General features: G+C 41.2%; 1 protein-coding gene and 1 long non-coding RNA gene across 6 annotated transcripts in view; one reads left to right on the top strand and one right to left on the bottom strand.

Moving 5' to 3' along the window:
* The window catches only part of nalcn (sodium leak channel, non-selective), a 68726-nt gene extending 59240 nt beyond the window's left edge, over positions 1-9486 (top strand). For all 5 annotated transcript variants that reach the window (XM_071479490.1, XM_071479499.1, XM_071479507.1 and 2 more), the window contains 18 exons: positions 676-780; positions 1389-1495; positions 1584-1704; positions 1831-1929; positions 2038-2131; positions 3717-3823; positions 4060-4137; positions 4247-4366; positions 4470-4538; positions 4628-4776; positions 4893-4986; positions 5382-5514; positions 6299-6414; positions 7382-7539; positions 7781-7931; positions 8064-8213; positions 8348-8465; positions 8713-9486. In XM_071479490.1, coding sequence (XP_071335591.1) covers positions 676-780; positions 1389-1495; positions 1584-1704; positions 1831-1929; positions 2038-2131; positions 3717-3823; positions 4060-4137; positions 4247-4366; positions 4470-4538; positions 4628-4776; positions 4893-4986; positions 5382-5514; positions 6299-6414; positions 7382-7539; positions 7781-7931; positions 8064-8213; positions 8348-8465; positions 8713-8855 — 2112 coding nt within the window. In that variant the 3' untranslated portion in view covers positions 8856-9486. The remainder of the gene's footprint in view (positions 1-675; positions 781-1388; positions 1496-1583; positions 1705-1830; positions 1930-2037; positions 2132-3716; positions 3824-4059; positions 4138-4246; positions 4367-4469; positions 4539-4627; positions 4777-4892; positions 4987-5381; positions 5515-6298; positions 6415-7381; positions 7540-7780; positions 7932-8063; positions 8214-8347; positions 8466-8712) is intronic.
* A 12939-nt stretch (positions 9487-22425) lies between these two features.
* Positions 22426-26554, bottom strand: LOC139631098 (uncharacterized). The gene is made up of 3 exons (XR_011693350.1): positions 25056-26554; positions 23808-24778; positions 22426-22818 (listed from the first exon to the last, which is right to left on the bottom strand). It is a non-coding gene; the product is annotated as an uncharacterized lncRNA (long non-coding RNA).
* Between the last annotated feature and the right edge of the window lie 232 nt (positions 26555-26786).

Genomic DNA, 26786 nt, shown 5'->3' with positions numbered 1-26786 from the left:
AACTCATGTTAGTCCCCGTTTATATGCACCACAGGCATATGTGTGGAAATGTGCATAAACATAGCTCACTCTTTAGCTTACCTCTGACCATTCAAACAGTCTAGGAAATAATGAGAAACTTTAGTGACCATATGAGAAAGCATTACCTGTATTTTCCTTATCAGGCAGGTAGTTCTTTGTTTACATTTCACTTCAATTCATTATAAGAAATGACATTTCTTCACTTGAAACTTGCTGAGATAAGACTTGAATGCAACACTTTAGAAAACAGTAATGAAAAAGCTTTGAAATGTGTAAAATATATATTTGATATTCTTTGCAAAAAGGATGCCAGTAAAGTGTCCATGATTTATAGCATATGGCTAAAAACATGCAAAAATGCAACTGGGATTTGTACACGAATGCATCTTACTCACCTTTATTGAACCGTGCCCTTGTTATTATTACATTCTTGGCCATTGCGGGGCTATGCTTACCTTTTGCTTGCGCACTGAGGATTTTATTATGTTATTTGAAACTTACAATAGTTACTGATCCTCACTGGGTCTGACATGGATTTTCCTAGCTGGGTTCCTATGTCCACAGCTGTCTGACATCCTCAGCTTGCTCTTTAATCTCTCAGGCTTGGATTATGTTGAACTGTCTGCCTTAAACTCTTGATTGATTCTGCTGCAGGTTTCCATTCTGCTCCTCACACTAATGCTGGTGTTCGCAAGCTTTGGAGTTCAACTGTTTGCCGGAAAGCTTGCCAAGTGCAACGACCCCCATATCCTTAAACGGGTACAGCAAGAAACATAATCTCCCTGCTAAACCACCCCCTCCAACACCACACTCCCTGCAGAGAACCACAAGCTGAATAAGTAGAAGGTGTTCCCCCAGTCAAATCAATAATCCAGTGCTTCCTTTTATCCTGCTTTCTTAACCGCAGTCATTCTACTTCTTTCCACATTTATTTTACAGGACAAAGATTAATAATACTAATTATAATAGTATAATGCTCAAGTCTTTGGAGATGACATTCCAATTTATTACAGTTGTATATGTATAATATACAACTATATATACATTATATGATGTATAATTTGTGTAATTTTGACCATTGCTCCTAATGATGATAAAAACATAGTACTCACCCAGTTATTTGATGAGATCGGGGAACGATCTGTTCTTTATTCTGCATTACTATTATATACTAACTTGTATTGTGTGTAGTGAACACATCAGTGAATACATGGTCTTCACACTATTATAACTTTTTAATGCTTCAACATCAGGAGTTCCTATCTTAGACAAAAACAAATACAGTATGTTTATTATCGTCATATTCTTATATTAATTTAGTACATACAACTTAATTGACAGTTCACTAACTGTGTGGTTGGTTACAGGAGGAATGTCAGGGTATCTTCCGAATAAATGTCAGTGTTTCCAAAAACCTCAACCTGAAACTGAGGCCTGGGGAGAAGAAACCAGGTTTCTGGGTCCCGAGAGTCTGGTACGACAGCTTGGTCTTTTATTACAACTTGATTTAAGGGTGTTTTTATGCAGCCACTGACAGATATATCCATTCTGTCCATCTCCAGGGCCAACCCTCGTAATTTTAACTTCGACAATGTGGGAAATGCTATGTTGGCTCTTTTTGAAGTGCTGTCACTCAAAGGCTGGGTGGAGGTCCGAGATGTCATTATTCACCGCGTTGGACCGGTACTAAACCTAATCTTGGCTGTCTAACACTTTCCATCAAAGTGTTTTTATTTAGTTTTTTTTTTGCAACTGTGAAAAAAACTGTGACTGGTACTCAGCTCAGTTTATACACCTCTGTGCCTGCAGATCCACGGCATCTACATCCATGTCTTTGTGTTTCTGGGATGCATGATTGGACTCACTCTATTTGTAGGAGTCGTCATTGCAAACTTCAATGAGAACAAGGTAAGAGCCACACATGTCGATACAGCTTCAATAAGTACAAAAGCAGACAGGCTGGCAAATACACCACCTCACGCCACCTTTTTAATCTGTTGTGTCTCTCACCACCAGGGCACTGCGCTGCTAACAGTGGACCAGAGAAGATGGGAGGATCTGAAGAGTCGACTGAAAATAGCTCAGCCTCTCCACCTGCCCCCTCGCCCAGGTACCAACACGCAAATTAAAACACAAACACATACAACAAATGCTTTGGAAACTGTTCTTTAACACAATACTGAGATCAAGCTCAACATCATGGAAGTCACGTCTTTGCCCCAGTCTCCTGATTGATCATGCTGTGTGTGTGTGTGTCTGTGTGTGTGTGTGTGTGTGTGTGTGTGTGTGTGTGTGCCTGTGCATTGTTAAGCAGCACCTGCATGATTAATCCATATTTAATAGTCCTTGTTTTTCATTGAGGATTGATCCCTCGAGGGATTCACCATGACACCCAAATGATGAGTGGCAGCAACAATGAAAAAACTGAATTGGAGGACAGACAATGCAGATGCCTCAGACACTGAATCATGCCTGTCGCCGCCTTGCATGGGAAATTTATTTTACCAAATTGATCAAATTTCCACACCTTTGACGTAAACTACCAGCTCTATCTACAGTAAATTCCCACTTATGGACAGGCAGTAGCCTGTCCATAATGCTTAATACTGTCCTAAATGCTTAATACTGAGTCTACTTAAATTTTACACACAGTCCACACACAGTCCACTATTGATTACAATTCAACATGGGAATATTGTACATTTAAACTGTTGCTCTTCCCTCTGTGATTAGACTCGTGAGAATGGTTGGAGGCTGTGTGGGAAATCGTCTGTTGGCAGAGTTGAGGCTGAGAACTAACAGAAAATCAATGGCTTTGGTTTTAGTCAGCAGTACCGCTGCCACCAGCAGTATCAGCCGGACTTTGATCCACATCCAAAGGCCCTCAGCACCGGGGCCACTCACTCACCACTGGCAGATCATTACAGCACTGAGCTAGCCCTTACTCACTGGTCCTAGTACTTAAAAAAACTGTCTCAATGGTCAGTAGCCGTACAGTGAGTAATCAGAGTGCCTGTTGTTAAATCTGTGTTTTACATTTTACATTCCCCTCAAAGCAGTAACTGCTTTGAGGGGAACACCAGGGACAGCTGTAACAAAAAGGTGCAGCAAGTATATCTTCTATCATGGATTAGTTGTGATAAGGGTCAAATATTACAACTTGTTTAAAGCTGGAAGGCTGACAGATCTGAATCTAGGAGTGCACGTTCAGTCCTCTTGCTGGATCAGGAGAAGTGGAAATAGAGAATCATTAGTTAGAGTTAGGGTGGGCTGCAGTAGGGGCCGAGCACATCAACTGCACTCATCCCTTTTTAAAGAGGAGCTAGTTGCCTTATGTACCTTTCTTTCTTTGCATTGTTAACCTTATCTCGACACAGATGCATTGATTTGAATAAATGAGTGTGAAATCTGCAGTGCAATCACGCTGATAGTTAACAGCTAGATAGTCCATGAGTGCCATCTGCAGGACACCAAGGTCTACTACCACAGGTTCAAGTATGAGCTGGCAGACAACAACCACTGCCTCAGCTGGTTCAGACATTCAAATTCCCTTATAAATATTTTAGTTTCCACCAAAACCTTTCAACTTAAAACACTGAAACAGTGAACAAACAATGTCCACTGTCTGTTTTTTTTTTTGTTTTTTTTTGGGAATTGCTCCTCAGTGAATTACTTATTTCTTCTCTGACTGACAGAGAACGGTGGTTTCCGGGCCAAGATGTATGACATTACTCAGCATCCCTTCTTCAAACGGGGTATTGCTGTGCTGGTGTTGGCACAGTCAGTGCTGCTGTCAGTCAAGGTAAAGCCTTGCATCACTTCTGAACACATCATTTCACTTCACTTACTGTATGTAGCCTAATGCGTCTTGTTTTACTTTATTTATTCATATTAATATGACTGTCTCTCTCATGTAAAATAGAATCAAGGTGGTTTGTATTGGAATGTTATATATATATATATATATATATATGTATATATATATATGTATATATATATATATATATATGCTGACATGTGTGTGACTCTGATCTCCAGTGGGATGTAGACGATGATCAAGTAACGTTTCCCCTCGCCACCATGTCGGTAGTCTTCACCTTTATATTTGTCCTGGAGGTGAGCCTGTCCTCCCGTCTACTCATTCATCACTTTTAAGGTTTTAATTTGATTGCTTCCTCTGGGTATACAAGTCTGTCTGATGTTAAGCCTTGGTGCTGTCACCCAGGTGACCATGAAGCTGATAGCCATGTCTCCGGCGGGCTACTGGCAGAGCAGACGAAATCGCTATGACCTGCTGGTCACGTCACTCGGTGTCATCTGGATAGTCCTACACTTTTCCTTGCTGGTTAGAAAAAGCACTGTTTCTTTAATTTTACTAATTCTAATGAAGTCAATTTGAAGTATTTTAACAATTACTATACTAATGACTGTGTTGTATTCCCCTTTAGAATGCATATACCTACATGATGGGCACATGTGTGATTGTCTTCAGATTCTTTACAATATGTGGGAAGCATGTGAGTATGTTTTCTGGGTAAAAATGTATTTTCCCCAAAAGTAATATCCATTACAGTAACGAGAATGTGAATGTGTGTCATGTATTAAGGTGACGCTGAAGATGCTGCTGTTGACTGTGGTCGTCAGCATGTACAAGAGCTTCTTCATCATCGTGGGCATGTTCCTCCTTCTCCTCTGCTACGCATTCGCTGGCGTCGTTCTCTTTGGAACTGTCAAATATGGAGAGAACATCAACCGGTGAGCATTGCATTTCCTTCATAGTGCTGCTTATTTTTTCGCTGATGAGCTTAGCAGGTTGCATGGAGTTAAGCCACTGACACACATCTCTGTCTGTCTGTCTCCCCTAATCACAGGCATGCCAACTTCTCCACAGCAGGCAAAGCGATCACCGTTCTCTTCCGAATTGTCACAGGGGAAGATTGGAATAAAATCATGCATGACTGCATGGTAAGATGGACTGCAGGTCCAGCACACATACTGTAGACAAAGGAGCAGACTCTCTGTTCCCAATCTGGTAAAACACTTTGCCAGATTGGGACACACATCAATTTTCTGCTGCCTCCCAGTACAATGGAGGTGAATGGATTTTTGTTTGTGGTGCTCACAGTAAAATTAACAGTTACTCTGGTTCAAATAGCTTTGGATACCCAGCAGACCTCACTGTTATCAGTTTCCACTGGAACTACTTTCTACAAAAGAAATTGCCCCAAAGAAAACGGTTGATATTGCTAGGTATCACTCTGTAATAAAAAAAAAATGCATTTTTGTAATTTGACTTACTGTAACATTTCAGGGAAGTGTTGTTTTATTGCCCCTTCTGTTATGGTCATTCCTGTTCCCAGGTACAGCCACCGTTCTGCACCCCGGACAAACATCGCTACTGGGAGACTGACTGTGGCAACTACGCTGGAGCTCTTATGTACTTCTGCTCTTTCTATGTCATTATAGCCTACATCATGCTCAACCTACTTGTAGGTAAGTGTGTGTATGTGTATGTAGTTGTATTAGTCACCTCTCGTTTGAGGACAAAACCACAAGGTCGGCATTTATGGTTAAGACTTGGTTTTTGATGAAGGTTAGAGTAAGTTTGAGGAATGAATGAAAGTTAGGGTAACCTTCTCCTAAGGTGTGTGCATGCAGGAAAACAATTGAGAGTAGAATCAAAATGAGCAGGAGTTTTTGATAGCAAACAAACCATCTAGCTCCATGATCTATAGTGTGTATTCTCACTTTTCAATGGGTTGTAATCTCATCTGGAAAGACACAGATGGTGAGCAATAAACCTTAGACACAGACACTTAATAAGATGTAAGACCTGAGATTTTGTGAGGAACAGTCTTCATGAACAAGTACCTTAAAATCACACAACGAAGCAATGCATGAAAAGAGCAAGCAGAGTATGATTCATGGTTGTATGAAAGGTGAACTCAAGAAACAAGTGAAAAAATGAAGTCAAAGAGATTGTCTTTCTTACTTGAGTCTGTGTAATGAGATTAATTAATATAAGAGCCTGGGTTTCAATCAACCCATTATCCTGATGTTATCATAATTCAGTCTCCCAGAAGCCTGGGCTGTTAACTCGTGGGATAATAAAATAGGCAGATAACACAGTTGTAAAGGGCAGCAGAACAACTTGCATTTTACACAAACACAGATGATTGAAGCATCTCACAATGAACATACACACACACACGCACGGATATTGATCCTATGGAAAATTTACATTTTTGAGTATTAATGCCACTGCCTGTCACCGCAGCCATCATAGTGGAGAACTTCTCTCTGTTCTACTCCACCGAGGAGGACCAGCTGCTGAGCTATAATGACCTGAGACACTTCCAAATCATCTGGAACATGGTGGATGACAAACGGGAGGTGAGAAATGAACAGTGGGAAAGAGGAGGAGGACACAGCAGAGGGGAGAGGATGATGATCATATGGCTATAAGCAAAGGATAATATGGAGAAGATGAAGCTGCACAAAAGCTAATGAGAAGGGCTGAAGGGAACGGAGTGTGGCATTGAATAATAGGAGAGAAAGTAATTAGAACAGTGGGTGCTGGATTAAAAATGTAGACTCCCTCCTATTTATCCATGATGTCATCTGGATGTGGGCTTTATTTCACTTCTTTGTACAAATACTTGTGGTTATAAGATGTAGAGGCAGGAGCCAGTACAGTCATTCAGTACATACAGTATTTGGTCCCAACCCAACCATATTCACCTCTGCAAGTAATTATACCTACCTGTGGTCTAACATCCCATTTCAAACCAAGCCCTCCCACCTCTGGAAAACCATAAAAAGGCCATTAAGGGTTTATACTCTCAAGCTCAAAAGAAAGCCAGTATGACTACAGGTTATAAAACGACCCTTTTATGCTGAAAATCATTTTTATGCCTCCACGCCAGCGACAGCCAGGGCCGGAGCTCAGTATGCCCTCAGGTTGCTGGTCCTGTTCTCATGAACGTGAAATCTCAGCAACGCCTTGAGGAAATTTCTTCAACTTTTTTAAATTCCTCCTCAAACAAATGTTCACTTGGACTCAAGAATGGACTGATTAGAATTTGTTGGTCAAAGCTCACTGTGACCTCACAAAATACGTGTTTGGCCATAACTCATGAATTAATTCTCTGGCCATTATTCAATTGCTGTAACTCAGGAAAGGGAGATTTCGACCTTATTTCCTGCAGCTTGGCTCGTTGGCGGAGGCATTCGATTGTGAGGCGGTAATTCTAGTTTTTAGTAGGAGACACAGGCAGATTTCACGTGAAAATAATGAAATGCCATTCAAACAGTGTAGAAAAAGCTATAACTTGTTTTCTGATATTGACTGTCTTCTCAGGGTGTGATTCCGACATCCAGGGTGAAGTTCCTGCTTCGTCTGCTCAGAGGCAGGCTGGAGGTGGACCTGGACAAGGACAAGCTGCTGTTTAAACACATGTGCTATGAGATGGAACGACTTCACAGTGGAGGAGATGTGACCTTCCATGATGTGCTCAGGTGATCGCGGAGCAGCACACACATGCTCTTAGATTAGAAAACTTTCACTACAGTTTAAGGTCTTGTGGTTGTGCAGTGTTGGCTCGTACAGCTTTACGTAGCATAGTAGTGCACTTTCTTCTGATCATTTTTAATTCTATTGAAGCAGAACTTTATTCCACTAAAAATGCTTCTGTCTTGGTTGTATGTCTTTGCGTGTGTGGCTCACTGTTTGTTTGTGTGTGTGTGTGTAATCATGCAGCATGCTCTCATATCGCTCAGTGGACATTAGAAAGTCTCTCCAGCTGGAGGAGCTGTTGGCCAGGGAACAGCTGGAGTACACCATTGAAGAAGAGGTTGCCAAGCAGACCATACGCATGTGGCTCAAGAAATGCCTCAAACGCATCCGGGCGGTTAGTCTCTCTCAACACAAAACACACAAACACACGCTTTGCTTTTCCCACTCTGTTCTCCACACATGTATGTCTCCACACACACACACTGACACGACACAGTGACCACTTCTTGTCTGTGTGCACTTACAGAAGCAGCAGCAGTCGTGTAGCATCATCCACAGCTTGAGAGTGAGCCAGCAGCAGGAGTTTAGCCGCTTCCTCAACCCCCCCAGCATAGAGACCACCATGCCAAGTGAAGACCACAATACTAACAACCCAGACAACCCCTCACAGCCTGAGGTAAAGCCCCACATACCTATCACGACTCCATACACACTCGCACATGCTCACAGCTTGATGTATAGCAAGCACATCATACAGTCTGCAGGTGTGCGCTTGCTTGGTGAAACAAAGGATATCTCCTCTTTGTTTAGATGAGTGGTCTCCAGCAGTTGCTCAGCCCCACGTTGTCAGACAGAGGAGGCTACAGGCAGGACTCTTCAGACCTGGGGAGACCACAGAGGAAGCTGGGACAGTGGCGGCTTCCTGCAGGTGTGTATGCTTATGTATACTGCCTATTGCAACTTGTATAGTTTTGCCGAGGGTGTTCTGTTAAAGTGAGTTGGAACAAAGCTTTCCTCAAGTATGTTTAGATTATGTGGCCTTAGAATTCAGAAAAAGTGACTTACTTATCCAGACAAGTCCTGACAAGAGCCAAAGGCTCTGCTGATGCAAAACTGGAAAAAAGTTCAACAATATTGACGTAGACTCTGCTGTGTGTGTGTGTGTTTTGTGTCAGGTCGCACAAGTGTCAAGTCCATAGTGTGTAAGATGAACCCCACCAACGATGAGGCTTCTTCAGGGTCAGAGGTGAAGAAGTGGTGGACCCGTCAGCTGACCGTGGAGAGCGACGAGAGCGGCGACGACCTCATTGATATTTAGAGATGAGCTGCAGCGCATCCTGAAGGGGCAGGAAGTCTTGCTGGGTGACTCTAGTCATTTCATTTTCCCTTCTCTCCCTGATCAATGAAAACAAAGCTTTTTTTTTTTTTTTAATGTTTTTGTTTTATATTTTTTATACCCAGATTCAAAGCTGTTCAGAAAGTTTAGGCTGTGTGCACAGGATACCTGTGAGACATTTGGTGCAACAGCCATTAATGATGTTTTCATACCTCTGGATCTTTTTCACTCATGTTCTGTCATTTATGATAGCTGAGGTTTTCTATGCAGGTACATATGGTGTAAACGCAGACTATGACAGCACAGGATTTATAGATTCATGAGACAAACCCAGAAGCTGCTGCTCTATGTGTTTTTTACTGTTCTGTTGTTTCATGTAAACTTTTGAAACCTGCGATTGTGCCGATGCAGCAACAATAGTTTGTGATGTCCTTTCATGTCAGTGCTTTGTCTCTGTTCTTCTGTTTTCTGTTTCTGATAATGTCTCTTAAGTATTAATCAAGTTTCTTAATCAGTATGAATATGGATTTTCTTATAGTCACTTTATACTGAAGCCAGGACACTTATTCTTGTTGGTGGAACAAGCAAATTAAAGCAACTTTTAGAACTATGACTCTGAATGTAATTAAGGGTTAAATCTATCTTATGTATTTGTGTGGAGTGGAAACATGAAATATTTTGTAAATCATAAATTATAAACTTTATCAAGTATTCAATTATTCTAATAAAGGCCTACACTGCGTAGGCATCTATGAGCAAAATAATTTTTAGATTTCATTTCCTGTACATTACAGTGACTTATAATGAGAATGTAACATCCACTACAGTATTTGCCCCAAATATATTCATACATAATATACTAACATATCTATCATAATTAGGGCTGAACAAATGTGAGCCACAATCTCAGTTGGAATGATCATTTTTGAATTTGATGTCCACAAAAAAAATTATATATATATATATATATATATATATATATATATATATATAATGTGCAGCTCTTGCAATTTGGATATTGCACTTGGCCATATTGAGATTTTGATAATATTTCCATTAATTGGTCAGCCCTAATTATAATGTAACATATCCTCAATATCAAGTGAACATAATGTGTCACCACGGATTCTGTGATTCATAAATTTCAGGTCCTTCATGTGCTGAGAAAATTATGATGTAGGACAAACCTTTTTAGAGCTCATTAGACAACTTGTTCTTAGCTGGTGAAAAGTTGGTGTTTTGGAGATGGGTGGTCTTCACAGGACAGGGTTGCACACATGTGGCAAACTTAATCACTAAGTAGTAATAACTATACTTTTTTATGTTTTGGCAGTTTGGAATTTGACGCATTTGTGATCACAAACATTTGCAGCAGCTTGTGAAATGTATGAATTCAATTTTAAATCCCTAAATATGTTAAGTGTGTTTAAAATTATTTTCCTATTGGAATCTTTTCCATGCAGATTATAGCCCCCTCTGTGATGTGCAGCCTGTATTACCTGAGTCTGTCCTGTTTTGATCACTCCATCATTCATTATAAACACCTCTCCTGTGGTCATGACTTGTTTTACACAGTACCTCAGCTCAATTTATGGGAAATTTAATTACCCCTCTATGAGTAAAAGAAAACATAGGATTGGACTAACGAAGGGGGTAATCGAGTGGACAGATGCTGTTTAATGATTCTCCTCGAACACATCTGCTCTGATCACACACTCAGTGCTATCCCCACCCCTTCCCTGGATAACACTGCCCTCTCCTGGATACATGCTGAGCTGCCCTGATAAGCACTCACCTTTTTTCTCACCATGTGGTCCAAACTTTGTTCTTCACTTTTTTTTATTTCTTTTTTTATTTTTTGCTATGTTCGAGCAGAAGTGACTCAATTCTAGTAATTCCTGGGGCTATGGTGAGTGTATGTGTCCTATAGGAATACTTTATATTCTACTTTTTTCCTTTCCTCCTCTTTAACATACTGCTCTCCTAGTGAGTCATTGCTCACCCCAGTGCCCAGCACTTCCTCCATTTCTCTGCAATGACCGATGATGACTGTCCTGTCATCTGCCATCAGCAGCTTGCTGTGGATCTAGATGAGCTCAGTTTCCATCTGGTCCGTCCGGGTCAGCAGGAATCGGACGTCCACAGAATGAAATGTAGTGGATCCAGTAGACACAGACTGTGAGTACAGCACACACAAACACAAAGGTGTGTATATTAGCGTCTCATTTTATCCCTTGTGTTCTTTGATGATGTGTTCCTCTCTAGTTAATTCGTCAGACAATTGCTCTGGGTTAGATTTGAGCTAATTGACTAATGCACTCACATTCATACCGCCGGCTGCAGCGAAAGCATTTCCCCTTAACAAGGGCCCTTGTTAGACACAGAATTAGCCCATTAAAAAGGACAGGGTCTTCATTTGTCCATTCAAAAGCCCAACTTTCACAGTTGATGGAGTGTGTATGGGGCTGGCTGGAAAATGAATGTGGGAGGGGGGGGGGCAGAGAGAGAGAGAGAGAGAGAGAGTGTAGAGAATCAGCTGCCTGTGGGACACCTATTTGCTCTATAGAAATCATGACTTACTCACACATTCCAGTCTCTCGATGACTGAGTGCTCCCCCCCAAACATATGGTCCTGTAGGGAAACAGTGTGACACCAGCCCTCTTGCCAATCAACTGTCTTTAATTTATCTTTTCTCGCTCTTTCTTCTCCTCAGCCATCGCCTCTTAAGCTCCACTTAGCTCAGAACTAGCTCATCAAAGGGCTTTTTTCTCTTTTTTCTCATTTTCGCCCTGTGTGGTAGAACACTTTTTTGTCTTTTAATTGCCTCTGCATCACACTGGCTCTTACAGGGCCTGTTGTTTTTACCCTCTCTATTGTAATTTGCCCATCTCTCCCTTATGCATGTCCACTGCTTATTTAGGACCTAATTGAGGCACTTTGGTAATTGAGGAGGAAGTTCTTAAGAGCAGAGGGAGTAGAAGAGCGTCTGTGAGTCAAGATTACCTGTAATTAAAGTACATGATGGCTTTGATGGCTTGGTCCCCTCCTGGTGAGATGTCGCTTTTAAAGCCTGGAAACATCCAAAGCATCACATGCAGCAGTACAAGACCACCACCACACACACACACACACACACACACACACACACACACACACACACACACATACAGCATGGATGCAAATGACAGACAGACAGGAAATTCTTACATAAAAACACGCACACACATATACTGTACATACTGTACATCCCCAGTGCAGTTGTTGATGGCTCTCCACACAGCTAATTAAAAACTGGTCGTGGAGGAGGAAGTGCTGGAAATTAGATATAGTTTCGAGCACACTTGTCACCCTCCTCCAGAAAGTCTGAATTTATATGTCTGAGGCTTCACACAGAGACAATGTGACCAGTCTGATTATTAAGCAGAATGAGGTGTGATTGCACTTGAATGTGCAAATACTTGCTGCTTCGAATGGCAGAGATGCAAGTAGTTAGATCCCTTATGAACTTTTGATGTGATTCATTTGGCTGACGAATCTCAGCACTTCTCTCAAGAACAAAAAAAAGAAAGATCTTCAATGTCCATTTCACTTTTCCTGGCTGCAGCTGCTGACCGTTTCTGAATTTTTGCATCATTATGTTTCTTTTGCTGGCACCGAAGCAACAGAGAGAAAAACTTTCACTTCACCTGAACACATTTTCACTAGCTGCACATAAAACAAACTCAAAGGAAGATAAAACCAAACACTCCCTGCTGCACTTCAATGAAAACTTGCCTATAAACCGTAAAGACATGAGACGAGACACACAGAAGAGCAGAGGCACTATAGGCGTAATCCATACAGCCAGCGATGTGTGCCTCAACAGTAAGACTGATTAGAGTAAATATGAGGTGACACAGGGTAAAAGCTCTCTCTCACTCAGCTCCTCATGGCTATTGTCCCTTCTAGACATTATTGAGAGTATCTGTCTGCGGGCTTGAGCAATTAAAGGAGCACAGACAGGGGTTAAAGCAGGGTCAGCCTCATAAGGAAGCCATTGTTCTTCAGGGCCAAAATGCCACGTTGCAAAAGATCCACGGGATACCATGGCATGTACATTTGTACAGTAGCGACTTGTCATTCATCCTTTTGGCACATGACTCCATGATGAAGAGTGATGCTGCTTTTGAATGATGCACCTTCTTAAATGTGTTCGAATATAGCATTTTCATTTAAGACCCGTGTTGTGAATCTTTCCCTCCTCTCCGCACATTCTTAGCCCCATAAATAAGGTGGCGGCAGTGCAAATTAGCCGCCTGCATCTCATGTCAACATCCACCCCAGGTCTGAGCCCGATCCTGTCCCTGTGTTTTGAAACAGATGGCTACTACTACAATAAAAAAGTAGCAAATTATTTTAGCAGCAGGCGGCAAAAGCAATTAACAACTGGCATAATGTGTTGATTAAAATCCATTCCAGTTTCAGTGAAGGGAGAGAGAAACACTCATTTTCCACTCAGTCAGCTGGCATACATCCACTGCTCCAAGTAAGCTGACCTTGACCTGACCACAGCTGTCGTTCACTTAGGACCCAGAGATGATTCTTTGACCTCATTGGTACGAGTCTTGTTGCCGATTAGTGCGATTCAACTCAGTTTAAACTCAAATTCAGTGTCAGTCTCAGGGATGTCAAAGCTGTCATCTTGCTGGTTCATAATCTCTACTACTGATCTGGGACGAGTTCTTTTCTGCATAATTAGAGCCAATTTTTTTTTCCAATTTAAAAGCCTGTTTCATGCTTGAAATGTGCCTCTTAGACTTAGACTTAGGCTCTGACACCGTGGCTCCTTTGTAAATATGATGAATGTGGGAAGTCATTTTCAGGCCTTTACCTCATGTACCTCATCAACAGCAGTCAATTGCCACCCCACTGAACAGTCAGCACCGAGTGAGAGGCTGCACTTTGTCTTGGAGCCAAAAAATCTCATTTTCACTAAACACCTAATCAGTCCCATTCATCTGGCTTTGGTTCCCTAGTTCCCCAGTTCTACACCTGGCTTTGGCGTCTTTAATTACTGGGAGACAGGCTTTGTCTGATCTGGAGCCAAGATTGGAATATGAGTGGCAAATTCAGAAGGAAATCATACAGGCTCACACCAATTCAATTACCCACCAATCAAAGTAGAAAGGCCTGTAATTGCAGTGAAAGGGTAACAATGAGAACCTCCGCTTCAGTCCGAGCATTGATGGTATTATTAGCAAGGAATAATGCCTACCTGCAGGGGGTGCTATGCTCAAACTATTAAATTTCACTGCGGTGAGCAATCTTACAGATGACAGGGAAAGCTTTTTTTTTTTTTTTTTTTATGTGTCTATAGCCCTCGGTGAGACATTACCTTTTAATTTTATGTTTTTAACTCTGCTATTATGTGAAATTGTGCATGAATATGGTGTTTGCGAGCAAGCGAGCAGAAAGTGGATGTGACATTATGAACAGACAAAGCATTCAGACTACAGTGCGAGTTAGAAAATACCACTGTAATGTACTAACAGTGAAAAAAGAAAGAAGATTCCACATAGGAACAGTCTCTCAGAAGATGTCCTAAAAGAAAGACCTTCCTACACTTGAGATGATTTTTTTCCATACCTTTGTAAAATGCTTGGATACATCCCTCTCTGTCTGGTGCTGTGTCTCTACTCCAATATCAAGTCAGAGCATTGTGGGGGTTTTATCTCTTCAGAGCAAACAAACAAATAGCAATACAACATCACATGCTACAGCAGGTCAAGCTGAACAAGTCTGGGTCTCAGACTCCATCTGAGTCGTGCACTGGAACATTGTGCGTTCACACAAAAGAACAACATGCTTCCCTCTCAGCTCACTCAGAATACATACGTACGTTCTTATCCGTCTGAGATCAAAGGCTGGCTTTAATTTCAGTCAGTCCCCACCTGCTCAAATTTCCCTCCCGTTCCTGTAGAAATTGTGAATGATTTTAATATATGTATTTGTCATCTGCCCCCCCCTCCTCCCACTGCGTTCAACCTAGTCATTTCAAGCCCCAGACCTCGAGATGTATAAAAGCCCAGACAGAGAAATGGAATGGTGATGACAGAGGCAAGGAAATATAGAAAGCTGCTGCCAGCTGACAGAAACCCCCACTGGCTGCAGAATGGGATAGTTTGGGACAACTCAGGTACAAACTGACAACTTCAATTTTGCTTTTCTTTTGTTTTTCTCTTTTTCTTCCTCTTTGTCTGGCTACATTTGAAGATTGCCAATCACGATATCAAAAGAGAACTCTGTTGTCATATAGTTTGTTTTCCAAATGTAACCTTTCGCTGCTCTGCAGTCACTCTCCATTTCTCAGATTCCAAAAAATTCAAACTCATGTGAGGGGTATGTGTACACACACACGCACACACACACACACATACACACACACACACACACACACACACACACACACACACACACACACACAGACTCACATGTGGATACATGCACAAAAAGGAAACAAACAAAATCAAACAACATCAAACAGTATCAAAGTGAATATCAGTGTTCTTCATGGATTGTGTGATGTTACAGATTATTTTCTGCTTGGCTTGGCACAGCTCTGATTTTTAAGACAGTGTAGATCTGATTTGAAAATAAGGTTTTGATATTTGGCATGACAACTTCACAGCAATTAATTTCACACTGGGGACAGGACTTGCCAGGAAATGAGAACACCTAAATGGCTGGTCAGAGGATTATTGGGATACATTTGTTTTACTTAACTCCACTTATTGAAACAAACGTAATTATCTCAGTTTATTTGGATGGTACCTGAAGTCCTCAGCATTTTCTGTACACACCTGGTAAACAGAATGTACAGTATGTACATGTTCAAGAGGGGGTTCTGTCCTCAGCAGTGGAAACGGTTCAACGGAAAGTCAGTAAGTGTACCATCAAACGGCTTGTAGAGCTGAACCTGATCCTTGAGGATGAAGTTACACTATAGTCTTCACCCTGCCAGACGCATGCCTCTCCAGTGTCCACACAATTCATTATTGCTGATATGGCTACACAGGGGGTCTCTGCAGACACACACTGGTACACACTGGTACACACACACACACAAAACACAGAAGCTACCTGAATGTAGGATTTGCCGAATGTTGTGTATGTTTTGTAATTGTGCAAACTGTATATAAATGACTTAAGAAAGTAGAGAGGAGTAATGGAGGCCAAAAGAGCCAGACACAGCTGTTTGCTGTACTGGTCTCTGGAGGAGGGAAGACGAGGCATCCTGGAGTTCATGCTGCTTCCGCTTCTGACCATCTCAGTGCTTACAACTGCACACAAGTGCAGCATTACCTTTGCCTGCATTTCTTTTGCAAGTGCTAAAGTAGCAAAGGGTTTCTACCGAGGAGCAACTGTAGTACACTGAGCAGACAGGCGTGCGTGATTGGCTCTGAATAGTTTCCATCTTTATTTAAGGACCCAGAATTGGCAAAGGCAGTCACAGTGATGATACAGCGCAGATATAATTAACACCCTCTCTGGGACTTTTTCATATTTTACTGTTTTACAACTTCGCATCACAGGGGGTTTATTAAGCAGGAACACACTCTTTCAAGTAAAATGACAAAAAAAAAACACTACAAATGGATCCAAAATATGTTCACATAAAATAATTGATTGCACAAGTATTTACTCCCAGAAATCAAATAGGTTCAGTGGAGATCAATGGAGATCACCTGTGTGTAATCAGTGTTTGATTTTAGGTCACACACACCTCCAACAACTGGTGAGGCAGTTTTCATTGCTTTATAAAGACAAAGGAAAACTGAATAGGCCTTGCAGGGTATGCTGGACTGAAGCGTCCCCACAGCATGATGCTGCCATTTCTGTCCAGACTACGACACCATGACATGACAAAAAAAAAAGAGGAAATAGAGTAAGATTTAGACAGAAATTAGCAGATGGTTATCAGTTGAAGTGGTGCACAACTCATGGCAGGTTTGACATTTATATATATATATATATATGGCTTTTGTTTGTTGTGTTAAGTCAGGCTTTTACAGTATGTTACATTACCAGAGGGCATCAAATGAGACTATAAGGCTAAAGAGGAAATCGGCAAAGTCAAGAACACCATAAAATGAACTATAATGAATGAACTATGATACAATGACTCCTAAAGTAGGCAAGAAGCACATGTTAATGGAGGGAAATGGGTTTGACTGCAATCCTCTTGTGGTTGATGCTGATGCTACGTGTGAGTCAAATCCCAGCTGAATGAAAAAGGTTGATCAGTTAGAATCTATTGCATCTATTGTTTTTATTTCAAGAAGGAGCACAGAAGAAAAAACCTAACAGACAGGAGCAAACAAACAGGATAAAAAACAAGACAAGATACAAATCAAGATTAATGAATAAAACATTATAGAAAAAACTGAGAGTGTAACAAATAAAAAAAAAGCGGGTTCTCAAAAAGCTTAAACACAAAGATATATTTCTCATAAACAGTGATCCAACCACAGAACAACCCACATCACCAACAAATAAACAAAAACCTGTGAAATATAAATAATGTTCAAAGCCAATCACACACATAAACCCACAAATAAAAATTCACCAATTTGTTTACGTCTACACAACCTTGAATTTTTTCGAAGTCAACCTCTTACTTTGACCGACGGGATCTTACATGAGCATAAGGTGAAGGGGACATCATGTATTTCTTTGTATCAATCAGGATTTAGTTGTTTTTGAATCAAAAGTGATGACAACCAGTCCTGAGGAATGACTTTGAAAGATCCTTAATACTAAAGAATGTTTTTTGTCTCTAAACTTTAACTTTGAATGTTGTTACATATTTAGTCATGAATATTTAAAGTTATAGACAAACAACTTGTACCAGAAATACCAAGTGTTCAGCAGCTTTAACAGGGGCTACCTGGGTATATCTTTTCCTTGGGAATAAAACATGCAAAAGTTGATTGGAAATGGGGGTAATGAATACTTTTTATAGGCACTGTATATGACTGTTTTTCTTTTATGCTCAGTGTAATGTCTCTGATGCATTCCCTCTGCATCTCATTGTTGCTGTTACTGATGATGACTTGAAATATAATTTTAGAATAAAGATGCACTTTAGGACACAACCAGGAGTAGAAAAAAACCAACATGAAGAAGCACCAACAAGCTCAGACTGCCTCATAAGCACCATTCTCTAATCTAAGACAAATCCATCATAATTATAACAAAGGTTGTGTCATGTGAGGGTAACAACACACATTGTAGGATGTAATCTAGTCAATATCTAGAATATATATGAAAAATTAGAACTTCCTTTTCAAAAAAAAAAAAAAAAGAACTGTAACAGTTCAAACTTATTTTGTGTTAACCATAGCAAAGAAAAAATTAAATGGGTATAGACTGAAAGCTGTGATCAGCATTCCCGTGTATTGTAAATAATTCTGGGCGAACCTTTTCTTCTGTCCTTTCCACTTGTCCTACAACAACAGGAGGAACCATACCTACGCAGCATGACTACTTTTTGGAAGGGCACGACATCTGCAGCATCTATCACTCTGCGTGGGCTGAAGTTGCTAACTGTGTCCCTTATTCTCAAGTTCGTAGTCCCTAGTTTTTCATTCAAATTCTATGCCTTCCTCTCCGTCAGTTACGATCCCGGAAACATGAGCAAAGAGCTGCCGCAGAAAACAAAATTACTACTTTACTTTGGCACTTGCAGTACAAATAAATGCGATGATTTGCTCCATGCTGTGTGAAAGATTGAAAGAGCAGAATGAGTGTTGAAAGTGCAAAGCTTAAGAGACCCCTTTCATGTAATTTTGCAGTTACATACGATCTTGACAAAGATTGTTCCCGTGTACAGTAACAGACGACTGCAGGCTAAACAGTTCTCGACCGTTCTGAACACTAATGACTCATAAAGCCTCGCTGCCACCTCAACTTGACAAATGGCAAATGTCAGCGGCATATTCTCCTGGTAGGCATAATTTTATTAAGTGCAAATATCACTGTGCTCCTTAGGAGACACTCAAAGGTTAGACCAACAGCTGTAGCAGTTTCATGTGTATTAGCCGGGATTTTGCAGCAAGTCAGGCTCCCCTGAGTTGATGGACACAACCAGTCAAGCATGAGGAGGGATGCTCTATCTAAATGCAATAAGGAGAAGCTCAGGCTAGGATCATGTTTATTTAAAAGCTTGGGACAATAACCTAATGGGGGACAGTAAGGTAAGGGGGAGGAGAGAGGGAGGTAAACAGTAAAGAGAGGAAAGAAAGAGAGAAAGGGGAAGAGAAAGAAAATAAGAGACTGGTGGCATATAGAGGGGCAGATAATTTTTTCCCATTTATTGACTGTGGTAATTTGTTGACTCACTCATCCATGCAGAGTCTTTATGTTTAATGCAGGCCTCCAGAGGGGAAGCAAGGGAAGAGAGAAGGGGGGTTAGGAAATGGAGAGACAGGCAATAGGGGGTTAGGGGGTACCCTGAGAGAATAGCCTCCACCTCTTAGTGTGAAAGACAGAGGTGGATGAATATCAGCCCCTAAACTGGGCCTCACATGCTAATGGGGATTTCATATTGGCCTGACTGTTCTCAGTACACCTGCCAAATAATTGATGGGAATGCTCTAAAGATCAATGTCCACAGTTTCTGCCAAAGACTGCTTTGACCTTACCGGTGGTGTGTATGTATCTACTAAACATTATTTATCACAAATGCAATCACAAAAAGAACCAAATTTAATTAAACTTAGCATTCTGTACAACGTTTCATGGGTATGAAAATGCATTTCATTGATAAAAAAAAAAAGTAGAACTCATCAGGCAGGTTCTCCTTAACTTGCAGTTCAATGTCATCCAGCTGTCAGATGCATGTCTGGGCTTTGACATGTGCTGTGGTCTGACACCCATCATCCTCACCCAGCTGTTACTGGCATGCCTGCCCTGACCTGGCCCTCAGAAGGGTCATACCCATGTGGACAAACATTGGTGGCCCACTGCTGGCAATGGCCCCCTGCAAGTCCCATTTACAGAAAGGGTTACTACTGTCTGCTCTACTTAGAGACCCGGGAACATCACCCTATCCTTAACAGCCACTGACGAAGACTGAAGCCTGTAAGATATCATATTTTTAGTGTATTTGAATGTAGAGTCACACTGTGAGGTTTCGTAGTAAATAAGTGTTAAAATAAGTAAGTTTTGAAAATTGTGGCAGATGTTCAGATCTACTTAGAAAAGTTGTTGAAGATAAAGTGTAGCGAAATTGAACAGGGTCTTGACATGTGATGGCCTAGACAGTACATGCTTGGCCCGAGGGTTGAATATCTTGTAACACTTTCACACATGCACTGCAACCCTGAAGTTATCCAGACAATTACCGGGAGGAGCCGTATGTGAGAACGCAAATGTCCGAATCAGTTGGACCGGACATTAAGTGGTCTTTACCCTGCCAGGTCACAAGTGCAAAGTCTGTGTAATGTCTGACTGAGCCCACGTGTGAATAGAGTTGCAGCTGTCTGTCTCATAAAACTGGTGCAAAACCAGAAGAATATAAACATCTGAAGATGAAGAAGAACGCAAAGAGACCTTTTGAAATTATGTAGGCACCCATGGTCGCTCCCTGATTGGATCTTATCAGTCAGGACTACCAGTGGTGAAAGCAACATGGATATCAACTTACAGGTGTTGCTGACTTTGTTTTCTTTGCTAGTAGCTGTTGCACAGTTAAATTCTGAATTTTAACACTACAGCTGCCTTTCCTGTTCCAACAATCTGGTTCCTGTTTACACTGGCACGCAAATGCCCAGTGTACCTGATATAATAGCAAAACTTACAAATAGCTCCTTTAAGTTATGAAAACAGTTTCCTGATTTCCCCAGCCATCGAGAAAAAGGTTCAAGTAAAAAGGATCCTTACTTACAGCAGCAGAAAAGGGTGATGCAAAATGGTCTGGGTGGCAGATCATCTACTATTCCAAGACAGATACTAACCACTACATTCATTATTAGTACCACAATTATACAACAAAACTCAGCATTAATGATCTGGAATGTTTCATTAGCTCCACCACCTCCTTGTTCTTTGTCAGTTCATGAATAAAAGCAGAAATGTTACCGGTACAACAGAGCCTTGTATCATATTAACTTTAGAACAAAGATGAGATCAACATTTTACTCCCATTGCTTGACTTTCATCTATTTCTGGGGCTCTTTGATGATTTTAGTACATATGCTGGAGATGTTACATTGCTACTATTGAGCATCTCTTGGGTATAGAATTCCATAAATAAAAAGCCTGGCGCTACCTCCAGCTATAGGAATTGATGTTCATCTCATAAAGGAATCAGCGGACTGTTCCATACACCCTGCTGCCTAAAATAGCACGTCTCTGGAGCACGATGTACACGACATGCAAAACATCTGCGCCCCTCCATGAACCTTCCCTAGTGTTCAGTGAATTCTGCCTCTGGAGCATGAGCATGCACACAAACACACACACCAAGGCCAAGATGTATTTCCACCACCCAGCTGGTCTGCGTTGGGGCTCCTCAGGGTGTCTTTAGGGCTTGCGTCTACTGTATATGTGTGTGTGCATGCATGCATTTGTGCAGGCACGTGTATGTATGTGCTTTCCTGTGCGTGTGTCTGCGTACAAATCCCCAGCCACTTCCCAGTATCACTCCTCAGCACTCTCTCTCCACCAGCACTGTCATAAGATAATGTGACAAGGTGTCAATCAAGCCGGGGCCTGGGGTGCCATGGCGACAAGAGGGTTTTTGGCGGAACACTTTTGTGAGCAACACCAGGGAGAAGGCAACAGCAGGGGCCGCAGTACAGAACAAATCAACTTAACCACTGCCAGGTCTCACACATCCCTTCTTTTTTTTTTTTCTACAATTCCCCTCTGGCCACTCGATTCATCCAACCATCCTCCTGGTCTAAATCCTGACCCCTGTAAGACTGAACTCAGTGGGGGTCACATGCAGACAAAATGTTCTGCCATCCCCTAAGAGAGTCAACCCTGGCATCTAGTGGATGACCTGAGTATCCGTCCTATCTCTGTGCCCAGGGGCCTACGCTGTACAGTAGGCTGGCTGGGTGCTGCCACTCTTCCACTCAGAGCTGTGATGTGTTATGATGGCTCCGTCACTCTGGAAGGCAGGGCCACAGACACCTGTGGAGGCACTGGGTAAAGCTGATGGAATTGGACAGGACTTAATATCTGTCTCTGTCCAGGAGGACTGTTGAAGGCTGCAGGTGTTGGAGAAATGTGAAAGTTGGTGAGTGGCTGGTGTTGAGTTAATAATAAGTAGATTTTTTTTTTGGTGGACATTCTTCCTGATTGTGAATATGCTAATGAGATTCAGCACTGACACCGTATTCATACCAAACTTCTCTCCCTCCTCAGTGTTTTCTTTATTAAACATGAAATGCTTGAAATCACGCTGCCGAGAAGTGAAAGCTTTCAGTGGCAGTGTCCTTAGAGAAGACAAAAGCTGTGCATAAACAGGTTTCATTTTAATAAATGAAAGCAAAATATAATGCTTACAGTATACACAACAATACGTTGCTGTAGTGGCTTTTAGTCCAGAGCATTGTTATGGGTACAGCCTGATAGAAACAGCATGCTTTGTCCCCAAATAATACGGATGTGACATTGGTGGCATGTTTCCAGAGATATAGAACAGACAGCACAAGTAATCTGTGAAGGAGGACAGTAAGCACAAATGTGTAGCTGTGCCATCACAGCAAAATGTAAATATGGTAAGAACAGACGCCTGCCTGCAGAGGTTCTCGATGGTGACTATGTGGTGGACGCCAGTCTCCTGGGTTCTCATCTTGATGTGAGGGCTCTTATCATAGAGGATCACCGTTCCTTCGGCCTCATGTAGAGAACAAAAGAGTCCTTCACCAGCAGCCATCTGGAAAGTGCAGAGAACTACACTCACACACACACACACACACAGTGGTTGAAGTCAGTGTGTAGAAAGCAGAATCCGTTTTAACCCAGATGTAAGGAATGACAAAGGCAATCATTAAATATGGGACCTGCTTGAAATATGGCTCTTATTCCCATTTCGTCAGCTACGAACAAATGTGAACACAGATTAGTGTGCTGTCATGCCTTCTCTCATCTTTTGGAATCAGAAGTAAGAGACACCATTGGATCCACATTACTTACACACTGAAATTGTATTTTTTTTTTTCCCCCAGTTGCTTCAAGATTAACCTTCAAAAACAAACAAACACACAACACACATGCACAAAAAAACAACTTCTCAGTGGCATAGAAAGCATAACAAAGTAGCTAATGAAGGCTAATTTCCTAAACAAGTGTATGTATAATTCAAATTATATATCTGATACCATCTGTGTTATCCTCAGCATATAGCACAAAGTCCACCCATGCAAAAAGTCCAGGGCGAAACACACAGCAACGCTAAGACCTGACGAAATCTGTAAAGACTCATCTTCATTTCTTGCTGAAAGGAAGCTGTTTAGAATAAAAGAAACTGGTCTTTGAAAAGCATGAAGTTATCTCTGACACATTGGCAGCCTAATGAAGCTGCAAACTTTTTTTTCAGCAGAAAAATAATAGCGAGCTGAGTTTGTCGCATCTCTTCTTTAAGTACAAATTGACTTTGTTTTACTGTAAGATGCTTACTTTGCACTTAGGCATCATTATTATAATGTGTCATCTCATCCTTTTTTTTTTTTTTTTTACCGGAGGCTATGGATATTAGCCGCCATCTTAGCTCTTTAAGTGATAGTTTCTTTGCTCCTGCCTGCTGTGTTTCCCCTCATTAATGCAAGCTATTCTCCATCACCATCCTCTGCAAAGGGACTCTCCTCATTTGGGCCGCAGAACTCTGACAAGGATCAAATTACTGTTAGCTTTCACACCTAATTAAAGTGTAGATGGCTCACCTTCAGTAGAGTTGACTGTATTGATGTCATTCTTTTACAAGACAAGGCTTTGACTGTAAGAAGGGTCGCTGGATGGATCCTGTACATGGTGCTTCTGAGTCTCAGGTAGTCCTCATATCTGCATCTGTCAGACAGAGTCCAGCTGTTTTCGGCTCAGCTCTAGAATGCCTACAGCCTGCTTACAGAACCAGAATTACAGCGCTAATATTATTGTTACGGTAAATAAAGGATGTAATGAGGATTTAAATTCTATTATATTCATGACATGATGTCTTCAGAAGCTCTCTTCAAAATACTGCATCATTAAACTTGTGGGAGCTTGCAGTGTTCAGTGTGTGGAATACCTTTCTTTTTCCTTTGTAGATTGGGGTTGGATGTGGACACTATCCAACCCACTGGGGGAAAAAAGAGCAGGCATGAACAGCATTCTGTTGTTAGATTTGAGACAAAGAGTAGCCACAATGTTTGCTTTACCAGACTCCGCAAGATTTCATTCGGCAGAAAGTTAGTTTTTGAAATCCTTCAGTGGGCTTGTTATATAAATGAATTTCCACTGTCTGTGAGAACATGCTGCATTTTTCCAAGCTGCTGAACAGAAGGAAATGAGAGACGGAGCTGAGGCGAAATTGAGCATCCTCAGCTGAGACATGAACACTCAGGGATACAGAGAAGTGATGCGTAAAAATAGGTTCCTTGCTTAATGTCAGTTTTGGGCATGTAAGTGTGTGTGTAAGTTTTGGGTGATTCTGCTCATGCTCATGTCTGTGTGTGTGTGTGTGTGTTTGTACGTGAGGGACATAAGGGGAGCAAATTAGCAGTTCTTACATGCAGGTTGGCAGGGGGAGCTTTAGAAAAGCCTTGAACATCAGCAGCAACTGATGAAGACCTTGGAAGTGCTTGAAACGGCGTTTGATTTCCCATGTGAAGTCACCGTGGCACAGCTCAATTGTGAAGAGATTTGGATTCAGCACCTTTGAGGGGAGCATTTCAAAAGGAGATGGTTCAGCTCCACTGCATCAATAGTCGCTTACAAGAACTTTAGAGGAGATGAAACACATATAACGATACAGTGCTGTCTTTAAGGATAAGTTTGGGGAGTGTGATATTAGGAAACTTTTGATCAGAAAAGGTGAGGCTTACGGCTTTATCCAAATAATGAGTGAAGAGCGCCTTTTAAAGCAGTTCAGACAGGGTGTGTGACAAGTGATGACTCAGTACCTGGTTTATAGTCAATTATATCTCACTCACCTTTGTTGTAGATGTCTGTTCCACCTCTGGCACCCAGACAAAAATAGGAATGTTTTCCAAGAACAGTGACTTTAACGGGGGGAAAGTTGTACAAAAGAAATGGTTCTTGCTTCTAGAAAAAGCAACAAAGGTTTTAGTAAGCAGAATAAGGAAGAGGTTACATCCGAATCAGATGAAGAAGCTTTTGGATTGTATGACTATGTTTGACTGAACTTGTGCTTTGACATCACAGCGGTTCAATCAGGAGAGACTCAGAAATATTTGAATAAGCAAAAACTTTCATTGCCATGTGCAAAACAGGAAAAGAGAGGTGAAAGAGTCTTTAGCAATTAGACGCCATTGTGATGTCATAATATTAGAAAGGGGGAAGATGCTATGAGTAGTGCATGAAATCCCAAGAGAAATGATGAGGAATGGATTCTGATCAGCTCAACCTAGATGCTGGACATGAAGCCAGGAGCTGAAAGTGGAGGAGGAGGATCACAGCAATCTGCCTGGAATGACAGCTGACAGCAGAAGAGAGAACAGATTTAAAGTTTGACAGCCACAACATGATTGGCTGATTGAGATTGTGATAGGTGTAAAGATAGTCTTCCTGATTGAACTTAGGCTAAGCTTCATTTTCCATATCCCCAGCACTGGTCTGGATCACCAGAGGGAGGGCAGACAGAGTTTGTAAGCTGCACCGTACAAGTATTGTATCTGACTTTCACCGTGACCGTGCTCCATCACACCTGGAAAACACCACGTTACAGTTCTACACAGAGAGAAAGGACATATCATGTAGAGCATTAAAGGCAACAGGGCAACTGCAGACCAGAGACTTTGGTCAGTTCATTCCTGCCCCTCTCCCATGTGGGAATGAGGCCACATCAAAAAAACTTACATTGCCAGGTAGTTTCCTTATTGTGCACACTGTGTAATGTTTTGTGTTACACTTTGACACATTTGTTCTCAATATTTGGAAGTTTTTCATTTCTCACAGGCTCAGGTTCTGAAACTGCATCTACAAGCTCAAAAACCTCTGCACCAGCCTTAAAGTAAGATACTATGGAACTAACTTGATAATGTAAATAATAGTGTGATAAGATCTAAAAATGACTATTAATGTTAAAAAAAAACCAGATTAAAACAATGATTGTTCTAACCTCATAAACAATGAGAACTATATTGCTGTTGGCCTTCTGAATGTGTTTTTAGACCTGATGTCCTTCCAGTTGGACATTTCATTCCAAACACATCCCTGTTTCTTCACTATTAAACTAACTCAGAGTAACAGTGGATATTGTAAGTGCAGTATGTCAATATTGCAACCTCTTCAAGACAGTGGGCTCTATGTATACAAACTGATATTTAATTTTTTCTTACTCCACTTCCTGTTTTGTCTGTCCTCTGTGCTGATCTTGTGCGATTCCACACTGTCTCCTCTGTTACATAGTGATATAGTTTGTCTTTAACTCATAACAAGGCAGAAGTCAAATCAATGCATTTTCATTGTCTGAAGCTAATAAATATTTGATGTCTGAGGTGTGAATAAACACATATTACCTCAAGACATTATTATTATAATTATCATAAAAAATGTAAAAGTAGTTATAGTACATCTATTTTTGCAAGATAAGTAATCTCTGAAAAATGTGACCATGTTTTACACATTTATTTTTGCCTGTCATTAATAAACATTTTTCTTCATAAACAAGACTTTGGATAATATGATTGTAAATGAGGAAA

Source organism: Trachinotus anak, unplaced genomic scaffold (assembly GCF_046630095.1).
Source record: "Trachinotus anak isolate AG129_WGS33_773 ecotype Australia unplaced genomic scaffold, CSIRO_AGI_Tana_v1 ptg000001l, whole genome shotgun sequence".
In the NCBI taxonomy this organism is placed as follows: Eukaryota; Metazoa; Chordata; class Actinopteri; order Carangiformes; family Carangidae; genus Trachinotus; species Trachinotus anak.
The sequence above is the reverse complement of the archived record's forward strand: the minus strand, read 5'-3'. Positions and strand labels throughout refer to the sequence as shown.